Genomic DNA, 11,151 nt, shown 5'->3' on the forward strand with positions numbered 1-11,151 from the left:
CATTAATTAGCAGATTTACTCCAATAATGAGTTAACGAGTCATCCAGGTGCAACAAATGGTTTTCTGTTTGGCTTTAAAAGTCCTGGTTTGTATGAAACTTTATCTTGCATGGTTGCTTGTTTTATTCAGTGGCTTAGATTGTGGTTTATAGAATGGGTTTGATTGAAGTGACTGTTTTGGTGGTTCTTTATCATCAGATGGTATGGCATGGTGAGTTACATTTTTCTGTTTAGATGTCTGTGTTTTATTTAAAAGTGTTTCTCAGTATTCAGTTCCACAGTTAAACATGGGTCCTTGGACCTTTTTGTGTTTCTTAATCTAATATGTTGTTGTACTAAAGTAATGTGAGTTTATTAACCAACTTGATTATCAAACTGTTTCTGTCTCTCCCTGTAGACAATCTGGTCGGTGTATCCTGTGCTCCTTCTGTCAATACCACCTTCAGCCAGGATGATTCTGAGGGGTCCGGTTCTGTGAACGCCACCTTCAGCCAGGACGATACTGAGGGGTCCGGTTCTGTCAATGCCACCTTCAGCCAGGACGATACTGAGGGGTCCGGTTCTGTGAACGCCACCTTCAGCCAGGACGATACTGAGGGGTCCGGTTCTGTGAACTCAACCTTCAGCCAAGGTTGATTCTGAGGGGTCCGGTTCTGTGAACGCCACCTTCAGCCAGGATGATACTGAGGGGTCTGGTTCTGTGAACGCCACCTTCAGCCAGGACGATACTGAGGGGTCCGGTTCTGTGAACGCCACCTTCAGCCAGGACGATACTGAGGGGTCCGGTTCTGTGAACGCCACCTTAAGCCAGGATGATTCTGAGGGGTCCGGTTCGGTCAATGCCACCTTCAGCCAGGATGATACTGAGGGGTCCGGTTCTGTGAACGCCACCTTCAGCCAGGACGATACTGAGGGGTCCGTGTCCGTGAACGCTACCTTCAGCCAGGACGATACTGAGGGGTCCGGTTCTGTCAACGCCACCTTCAGCCAGGACGATACTGAGGGGTCCGGTTCTGTGAACTCAACCTTCAGCCAGGATGATACTGAGGGGTCCGGTTCTGTGAACGCCACCTTCAGCCAGGACGATACTGAGGGGTCTGGTTCTGTGAACGCCACCTTCAGCCAGGACGACACTGAGGGGTCCGGTTCTGTCAACGCCACCTTCAGCCAGGACGATACTGAGGGGTCCGGTTCTGTGAACGCCACCTTCAGCCAGGACGATACCGAGGGGTCCGGTTCTGTGAACGCCACCTTCAGCCAGGACGATACTGAGGGGTCCGGTTCTGTGAACGCCACCTTCAGCCAGGACGATACCGAGGGGTCCGGTTCTGTGAACGCCACCTTCAGCCAGGATGATTCTGAGGGGTCCGGTTCTGTGAACGCCACCTTCAGCCAGGACGATACTGAGGGGTCCGGTTCTGTGAACGCCACCTTCAGCCAGGATGATTCTGAGGGGTCCGGTTCTGTGAACGCCACCTTCAGCCAGGACGATACTGAGGGGTCCGGTTCTGTGAACGCCACCTTCAGCCAGGATGATTCTGAGGGGTCCGGTTCTGTCAATGCCACCTTCAGCCAGGACGATACTGAGGGGTCCGTGTCCGTGAACGCCACCTTCAGCCAGGACAATGATGATGAGTTCGGCTCTGTCAATGCCACCTTCAGCCTGGATGATGCTGAGGGGTCCGGTTCTGTGGACAACTTCAGCCAGGCCTATGCTGAGGGGGTCTAGTTCTGTCAACAGCTTCAAGTCCCTCTTCTTGGGGGTCTGGTTCTATTTTGGCACTTTCTATTTAACTTTTAACCTAAGCCAAGATTCTGTGTAACAAAATAAAATTTTAAGTCTCTGAATGGTTTATTTTTTGTGACTTCTACTTTGTTAATCGGTTTTAACAGTCACTTGGGTTAGTTTGTAGTGATTTTAACATCTGGGAACTGGTGACTTGTCTTTTGAAGTCAGGTTTTTCTCAACAAATCTTTTGCTGTGAACACTTTCTAGTTTAATTTATTTGAAGACTAATAGGACATTGACTGCAATATCTTTGTTTAAATCTATTTAGGGGAACGTTGCTATTTTATGGCAACGCTGTACCACAAAAAAATAGTTCTATAAAATTTTGACTTATTATATATATATATATATTTAGAATCTTTCTTTTATACTTGCCATTTATGCAAGCCAATAGATCGCAATAATTTGGTTAACTCGTCCTCACTCATCACGGAAGAGCTCTGCACTCTTCATTTGGCTTTTTCCATAATATACTGCCGTATTCATTTTCTGAAAAGACTTTATATGTAAAGTTAATTACTACAGTTAAGACTTATAACTGCAATCATATTGTTGATATTATTATTTATAAAACATCTCAATGGGGAAATTACTGCAATTCCACTGTGGTACAGTAAAAATCATATGGAAAAACTGATATTTTCTCAATTTAATGTTAAAACATGTTAGACAAAGTTGATTTGTGAATTAAAAAAATTGAATTTATCAAAGATGCTCCAAATAAAAACAATAAGCCCTTGAGAAGAGATATTTAGAAATAATGTTAATGGTTTGAGCACTTCAACAGGTTTCTTCTGTCTGAGGGTGATGGTGGGAAGGAGAGTTTTGGAGGGACATACTGCCTTACAGAATCTGTTTGAAGGAAAACTTTTCCAACATTCATAATTTACTTCCCATGATATTTCTCTTAAAGTCTTGTGTTTTCGTACATGAAATACAAGGCCGGTGGAGGGGACGTTTTAACTGTAACTGTCAGTCACCAAAAAACAAATTAAATGATAATGATCCATAAGTAGTCTGTGTAATTCATGTCTTAATTTTAAAAAAGTTGTTTAGTTCTGTGTGTGTGAAAAACAGTCAAAAATATCTTCTACACTTCTATATCAAGTTACATGTACCTGTCCCAATATAAAATACCTGTTTAAGTTTTTTTTTTTAATAACTGAAAGCAACTTGTATAACAGCTATACAAATTATACTGTTAAATGGATGTAATGTTAAGTAGAATTCAGACAGAATTATTAATTTACATAAACTTGAAGTAGCTGCCTAATCGAAATTATCTATTTTTCGTTATTTTGTATCAGGAGTATGACTTCATGAAAGCAACATGCACTAATATATCTCAAAATGTCAGTGACAATGATTTGTTTCAAGATGCACAACAGATTTTTTTTTCTAAGGTATATTTTACTGTCTAACGAGGTCTGAAACTGTAGTTCTGTAGGATATAACGTCAGCTTGTGTGCTATGTGATTAATTAATTATGAATCTCATTAATTAGCAGATTTACTCCAATAATGAGTTAAAGAGTCATCCAGGTGCAACAAATGGTTTTCTGTTTGGCTTTAAAAGTCCTGGTTTGTATGAAACTTTATCTTGCATGGTTGCTTGTTTTATTCAGTGGCTTAGATTGTGGTTTATAGAATGGGTTTGATTGAAGTGACTGTTTTGGTGGTTCTTTATCATCAATTGGTATGGCATGGTGAGTTACATTTTTCTGTTTAGATGTCTGTGTTTTATTTAAAAGTGTTTCTCAGTATTCAGTTCCACAGTTAAACATGGGTCCTTGGACCTTTTTGTGTTTCTTAATCTAATATGTTGTTGTACTAAAGTAATGTGAGTTTATTAACCAACTTGATTATCAAACTGTTTCTGTCTCTCCCTGTAGACAATCTGGTCGGTGTATCCTGTGCTCCTTCTGTCAATACCACCTTCAGCCAGGATGATTCTGAGGGGTCCGGTTCTGTGAACGCCACCTTCAGCCAGGACGATACTGAGGGGTCCGGTTCTGTCAATGCCACCTTCAGCCAGGACGATACTGAGGGGTCCGGTTCTGTGAACGCCACCTTCAGCCAGGACGATACTGAGGGGTCCGGTTCTGTGAACGCCACCTTCAGCCAGGACGATACTGAAGGGTCCGGTTCTGAGAACGCCACCTTCAGCCAGGACGATACTGAGGGGTCCGGTTCTGTGAACGCCACCTTCAGCCAGGACGATACTGAGGGGTCCGGTTCTGAGAACGCCACCTTCAGCCAGGACGATACTGAGGGGTCCGGTTCTGTGAACGCCACCTTCAGCCAGGATGATGCTGAGGGGTCCGGTTCTGTCAACGCCACCTTCAGCCAGGACGATACTGAGGGGTCCGGTTCTGAGAACGCCACCTTCAGCCAGGACGATACTGAGGGGTCCGGTTCTGTGAACGCCACCTTCAGCCAGGACGATACCGAGGGGTCCGGTTCTGTCAATGCCACCTTCAGCCAGGACGATACTGAGGGGTCCGGTTCTGTGAACGCCACCTTCAGCCAGGACGATACTGAGGGGTCCGGTTCTGTGAACGCCACCTTCAGCCAGGACGATACTGAGGGGTCCGGTTCTGTGAACGCCACCTTCAGCCAGGACGATACCGAGGGGTCCGGTTCTGTCAATGCCACCTTCAGCCAGGACGATACTGAGGGGTCCGGTTCTGTGAACGCCACCTTCAGCCAGGACGATACTGAGGGGTCCGGTTCTGAGAACGCCACCTTCAGCCAGGACGATACTGAGGGGTCCGGTTCTGTGAACGCCACCTTCAGCCAGGATGATGCTGAGGGGTCCGGTTCTGTCAACGCCACCTTCAACCAGGACGATACTGAGGGGTCCGGTTCTGTGAACGCCACCTTCAGCCAGGACGATACTGAGGGGTCCGGTTCTGTGAACGCCACCTTCAGCCAGGATGATTCTGAGGGGTCCGGTTCTGTCAATGCCACCTTCAGCCAGGACGATACTGAGGGGTCCGGTTCTGTGAACGCCACCTTCAGCCAGGACGATACTGAGGGGTCCGGTTCTGTGAACGCCACCTTCAGCCAAGACTATACTGAGGGGTCTGGTTCTGTCAATGCCACCTTCAGCCAGGATGATACTGAGGGGTCCGGTTCTGTGAACGCTACCTTCAGCCAGGACGATACTGAGGGGTCCGGTTCTGTGAACGCCACCTTCAGCCAGGACGATACTGAGGGGTCCGGTTCTGTGAACGCCACCTTCAGCCAGGACGATACCGAGGGGTCCGGTTCTGTGAACGCCACCTTCAGCCAGGACGATACCAAGGGGTTCGGTTCTGTGAACGCCACCTTCAGTCAGGACTATACTGAGGGGTCCGTGTCCGTGAACGTCACCTTCAGCCAGAACGATACTAAGGGGTCCGTGTCCGTGAACGCCACCTTCAGCCAGGACAATGATGATGAGTTCGGCTCTGTCAATGCCACCTTCAGCCTGGATGATGCTGAGGGGTCCGGTTCTGTGGACAACTTCAGCCAGGCCTATGCTGAGGGGGTCTAGTTCTGTCAACAGCTTCAAGTCCCTCTTCTTGGGGGTCTGGTTCTATTTTGGCACTTTCTATTTAACTTTTAACCTAAGCCAAGATTCTGTGTAACAAAATAAAATTTTAAGTCTCTGAATGGTTTATTTTTTGTGACTTCTACTTTGTTAATCGGTTTTAACAGTCACTTGGGTTAGTTTGTAGTGATTTTAACATCTGGGAACTGGTGACTTGTCTTTTGAAGTCAGGTTTTTCCCAACAAATCTTTTGCTGTGAACACTTTCTAGTTTAATTTATTTGAAGACTAATAGGACATTGACTGCAATATCTTTGTTTAAATCCATTTAGGGGAACGTTGCTATTTTATGGCAACGCTGTACCACAAAAAAATAGTTCTATAAAATTTTGACTTATTATATATATATATATATATATATATATATATATATTTAGAATCTTTCTTTTATACTTGCCATTTATGCAAGCCAATAGATCCCAATAATTTGGTTAACTCATCCTCACTCATCACGGAAGAGCTCTGCACTCTTCATTTGGCTTTTTCCATAATATACTGCCGTATTCATTTTCTGAAAAGACTTTATATGTAAAGTTAATTAATACAGTTAAGACTTATAACTGCAATCATATTGTTGATATTATTATTTATAAAACATCTCAATGGGGAAATTACTGCAATTCCACTGTGGTACAGTAAAAATCATATGGAAAAACTGATATTTTCTCAATTTAATGTTAAAACATGTTAGACAAAGTTGATTTGTGAATTAAAAAAATTGAATTTATCAAAGATGCTCCAAATAAAAACAATAAGCCCTTGAGAAGAGATATTTAGAAATAATGTTAATGGTTTGAGCACTTCAACAGGTTTCTTCTGTCTGAGGGTGATGGTGGGAAGGAGAGTTTTGGAGGGACATACTGCCTTACAGAATCTGTTTGAAGGAAAACTTTTCCAACATTCATAATTTACTTCCCGTGATACTTCTCTTAAAGTCTTGTGTTTTCGTACATAAAATACAAGGCCGGTGGAGGGGACGTTTTAACTGTAACTGTCAGTCACCAAAAAACAAATTAAATGATAATGATCCATAAGTAGTCTGTGTAATTCATGTCTTAATTTTAAAAAAGTTGTTTAGTTCTGTGTGTGTGAAAAACAGTCAAAAATATCTTCTACACTTCTATATCAAGTTACATGTACCTGTCCCAATATAAAATACCTGTTTAAGTTTTTTTTTTTTCATAACTGAAAGCAACTTGTATAACAGCTATACAAATTATACTGTTAAATGGATGTAATGTTAAGCAGAATTCAGACAGAATTATTAATTTACATAAACTTGAAGTAGCTGCCTAATCGAAATTATCTATTTTTCGTTATTTTGTATCAGGAGTATGACTTCATGAAAGCAACATGCACTAATATATCTCAAAATGTCAGTGACAATGATTTGTTTCAAGATGCACAACAGATTTTTTTTTTCTAAGGTATATTTTACTGTCTAACGAGGTCTGAAACTGTAGTTCTGGATATAACGTCAGCTTGTGTGCTATGTGATTAATTAATTATGAATCTCATTAATTAGCAGATTTACTTCAATAATGAGTTAACGAGTCATCCAGGTGCAACAAATGGTTTTCTGTTTGGCTTTAAAAGTCCTGGTTTGTATGAAACTTTATCTTGCATGGTTGCTTGTTTTATTCAGTGGCTTAGATTGTGGTTTATAGAATGGGTTTGATTGAAGACTGTTTTGGTGGTTCTTTATCATCAATTGGTATGGCATGGTGAGTTACATTTTTCTGTTTAGATGTCTGTGTTTTATTTAAAAGTGTTTCTCAGTATTCAGTTCCACAGTTAAACATGGGTCCTTGGACTTCTTTGTGTTTCTTAATCTAATATGTTGTTGTACTAAAGTAATGTGAGTTTATTAACCAACTTGATTATCAAACTGTTTCTGTCTCTCCCTGTAGACAATCTGGTCGGTGTATCCTGTGCTCCTTCTGTCAATACCACCTTCAGCCAGGATGATTCTGAGGGGTCCGGTTCTGTCAACGCCACCTTCAGCCAGGACGATACTGAGGGGTCCGGTTCTGTGAACGCCACCTTCAGCCAGGATGATACTGAGGGGTCCGGTTCTGTGAACGCCACCTTCAGCCAGGACGATACTGAGGGGTCCGGTTCTGTGAACGCCACCTTCAGCCAGGATGATTCTGAGGGGTCTGGTTCTGTGAACGCCACCTTCAGCCAGGACGATACTGAGGGGTCCGGTTCTGTGAACGCCACCTTCAGCCAGGATGATACTGAGGGGTCCGGTTCTGTGAACGCCACCTTCAGCCAGGATGATACTGAGGGGTCCGGTTCTGTGAACGCCACCTTCAGCCAGGATGATTCTGAGGGGTCCGGTTCTGTGAACGCCACCTTCAGCCAGGACGATACTGAGGGGTCCGGTTCTGTGAACGCCACCTTCAGCCAGGATGATACTGAGGGGTCCGGTTCTGTGAACGCCACCTTCAGCCAGGATGATACTGAGGGGTCCGGTTCTGTGAACGCCACCTTCAGCCAGGACGATACTGAGGGGTCCGGTTCTGTGAACGTCACCTTCAGCCAGGATGATACTGAGGGGTCTGGTTCTGTGAACGCCACCTTCAGCCAGGACGATACTGAGGGGTCCGGTTCTGTGAACGCCACCTTCAGCCAGGACGATACTGAGGGGTCCGGTTCTGTGAACGCCACCTTCAGCCAGGACGATACTGAGGGGTCTGTTTCTGTGAATGCCACCTTCAGCCAGGATGATGCTGAGGGGTCCGGTTCTGTGAACGCCACCTTCAGCCAGGATGATACTGAGGGGTCCGGTTCTGTGAACGTCACCTTCAGCCAGGACGATTCTGAGGGGTCCGGTTCTGTGAACGCCACCTTCAGCCAGGACGATTCTGAGGGGTCCGGTTCTGTGAACGTCACCTTCAGCCAGGATGATGCTGAGGGGTCCGGTTCTGTGAACGCCACCTTCAGCCAGGACGATACTGAGGGGTCCGGTTCTGTGAACGTCACCTTCAGCCAGGACGATTCTGAGGGGTCTGGTTCTGTCAACGCCACCTTCAGCCTGGACGATGCTGAGGGGTCCGGTTCTGTGGACCACTTCAGCCTGGATGATGCTGAGGGGTCTGGTGGTTCTGTGAACTAAAGCCAGGACTATGCTGAGGGGGTCTAGTTCTGTTAACAGCTTCAAGTCCCACTTCTTGGGGGTCTGGTACTATTTTGGCACTTTCTATTTAACTGTTAAAATAAGCCAATATTCTGTGTAATAAAATTTTAAGTCTCTGAATGGTTTGTTGTTTGTTTACTCTTGTTAATGGGCTTTTATAGCCACTTGGGTTAGTTTGTAGTTTTTTTGTTTGTTTTTGTGAACACTTGATTCTTTCCAGTTTAATTTACTTTGCTATATTATGGCAATTCTGTAGCACTATGGTTTTTCTATATATTTTTTTCTATTTAAATGCTTATTTCTTTTAGACATTGAGGTTTATATTAGAGCTATCAAACAACTAAAATATATTTAATCGCATTGTTAGTGAACTCGAAATTAATTACACTTTTCATTTTAATCCTGTTATTAACATGGAAAAGTAGATCGGTTAATTTGCTCTGTGCAAATGTTTTCGACGAAGCAACAAAATGTCCTTGCACGGTGCAAGCTATTGAAATGAATGTGTTTCATAGTGCTTCCAGGTTTGTCCACCTCCAGAGAGAATTCAGCAGGATACTCCTGAGGGGTCCGGTTTGAGAACACCACCTTCAGTCAGGACACCTCGGGCTCCGGTTCAGAATCAGGTTTTTGAACTTTACATGGTGATAATTGTATCGTTTTCAAAAACGTGCACTTTGAATCCTTTTTTAAAGTTTGCATTCTCAGGCCATCAAAAAATTGTAGTGTAAATGAATGGCCGGTACGCATAAAGTCAGGTAAATCACCCTTAAATTAACTAACATTATAGCAATGTAAATAAACAAATCCTGAGCTTGTTTAAACTGGACACTGACTTTCTTCTAGAGCTGCTTTAAAGCCCAAAATATCTTTGTTGCATTAATATCCTGTAAAGATGCTTTGAAACCATCTGTATTGTTAAAAGCGCTATATAAATAAAAGTGAAATGACCCCTCAATGTCTGTGGTGGAAAAAAAAAAAAGCAAAAAAAGCATGGCAAATCCCACCTGCTCTTTACTATGTTTACTTAAGGATCATGCTGTCACTGTTGACCTTGGGGAGGATAACTGAGCTTATATCTAAAATCTCATGATCCAGTTTACTATTGCTCAACATAAATCAAAGAGTTCCTTCGCTCGGCAGAGAGACAGTACTTTTACTTAAAGATGAGGTCAAGCCCATTGAGGATAGCTTCCCTGCTCCAGAATTTGATGAAAATGCAAATTTCAGCTTTTAATTATGTATACGGGTAACATATTTAAAACTAGCATATTTGACATAGTATCCTCAATTTATACATGAAACTGATACCCAAATGAGACTTTCATAAAATTTTCAAAATAATATATTTAGCATAGCCAAATTCAGTGCATGCATGGGTAATAAAGTACAGAAAATAATTAATGGTCTAAAATAATTAGCACCTTCACGTTAGCACCTTTGTTTGTGTATTCTGAGTATTATTGTACTTGTGTTAACCCACCAAACAAAACCTAAAGTTACTGGTTTATTTTTTTACGTTTTGCTGCAGGGATAAAACTAACTAACACTATTTTCAGGAACTACAACCGGCTGTGCTGAAATGGTATAGTTTTATCCTGACAAGCCCTTCTAGAATGACAATCAGATATACTGTAGTTATCTGATATTTGACTCTTTGAGCTGTCAGATTGTGGAGTACAATGATCTTATCTAGAGTCTGAGGCTACAGGATGATTCTCACACCAGTGCCATCATATTCCACGGCACTACGGGAAGACATTCCTTTATCTTACTCCAAGCGAAGGCGAATTCAAACCCTACAGTACATTTTAAACCGAGCCATTCATCATACAACTCCGTCACAAAGACCTTCCAGACAGAACCTGGAGAACAAAGGATTCATATTCCATGCAATGCACCGATGGCAACCTTTGATGTTGATGTCGCCTCCTAGATGAATTGCTCCAGCCCTCTGTTTGGGAGTTATTCCCTACTGTTTTTTTTTAAATGAGCCACATCCACAATAAAGGGATACTCCACTTTTTTTGGAAATAGGTTCATTTTACAACTCCCCCAGAGATCCATTCAGCCGATCTCCGGTTCAGGCGGTGCCACTTTTAGCATAGCTTAGCATACATCATTGAAAATCACAAGACCATTAGCATTTCTCCCAAAACAATTACCAAAGTGTTTCGATATTTTTCCTATTTACAACTTGACTCTTCCATAGTTACATCGTGCACTAAGACAGACGGAAAATGTAAAGTTGCGATTTTCTAGGCTGATATGACTGGGAACTATACTCTCATTCCTGCGTAATAATCAGGAAACTTCACTGTCGTACCATGAGTGCAGCAGGCGTAATGTTATGACGCGCAGCGCCTGAAAATAGTGCCCAGCTTCCAACGTGACGGGGACTAAATTTTTGTAGTCATCGCGCCTTCTGCACTCATGGTACGACAGTGAAGTTTCCTAATTATTACGCAGGAATGAGAGTATAGTTCCCTGCATATCAGCCTAGAAAATCGCAACTTTACATCTTCCCTCTGTCTTAGTGCACGATGTAACTATAGAAGAGTCAAGTTTTAAATTGGAAAAATATCGCAACACTTTGGTAATTTTTTTGGGAGACATGCTAATGGTCT

The 11,151-nt window shown here is 42.9% G+C and overlaps 2 protein-coding genes and 1 pseudogene across 3 annotated transcripts; all 3 read left to right on the forward strand.

The window, feature by feature from the left end:
- Positions 1–62: 62 nt before the first annotated feature.
- On the forward strand, positions 63–1,848 carry LOC148970459 (uncharacterized; annotated as a pseudogene). Its single transcript, XR_016148563.1, has 2 exons — positions 63–211; positions 398–1,848. The product of XR_016148563.1 is annotated as an uncharacterized LOC148970459 (transcript).
- A 1,488-nt stretch (positions 1,849–3,336) lies between these two features.
- Positions 3,337–5,450, forward strand: LOC148970460 (uncharacterized). Its single transcript, XM_089125032.1, has 2 exons — positions 3,337–3,494; positions 3,681–5,450. The coding sequence occupies exons 1-2, from the start codon at positions 3,437–3,439 to the stop codon at positions 5,324–5,326; spliced, it is 1,704 nt and encodes a 567-aa protein (XP_088981158.1). The 5' UTR covers positions 3,337–3,436; the 3' UTR covers positions 5,327–5,450.
- A 1,732-nt stretch (positions 5,451–7,182) lies between these two features.
- Positions 7,183–8,644, forward strand: LOC148970461 (uncharacterized). The gene is made up of 2 exons (XM_089125004.1): positions 7,183–7,186; positions 7,293–8,644. Exons 1-2 carry the CDS (start codon positions 7,183–7,185, stop codon positions 8,501–8,503), a joined length of 1,215 nt encoding a protein of 404 aa, XP_088981130.1. The 3' UTR covers positions 8,504–8,644.
- The last annotated feature ends 2,507 nt before the right edge of the window (positions 8,645–11,151 follow it).

This window comes from Pimephales promelas, chromosome 21, assembly GCF_988280905.1.
Source record: "Pimephales promelas chromosome 21, fPimPro1.hap1.1, whole genome shotgun sequence".
Taxonomy (NCBI): domain Eukaryota; kingdom Metazoa; phylum Chordata; class Actinopteri; order Cypriniformes; family Leuciscidae; genus Pimephales; species Pimephales promelas.

Coding starts and splice junctions, on each gene's coding strand:
- LOC148970460 (XM_089125032.1), top strand. CDS start 3,437: ATGGGTTTGATTGAAGTGACTGTTTTGGTGGTTCTTTATCATCAATTG. Junction 3,495..3,680: donor TCATCAATTGGTATGGCATG/GTGAGTTACATT, acceptor CTCTCCCTGTAG/ACAATCTGGTCGGTGTATCC.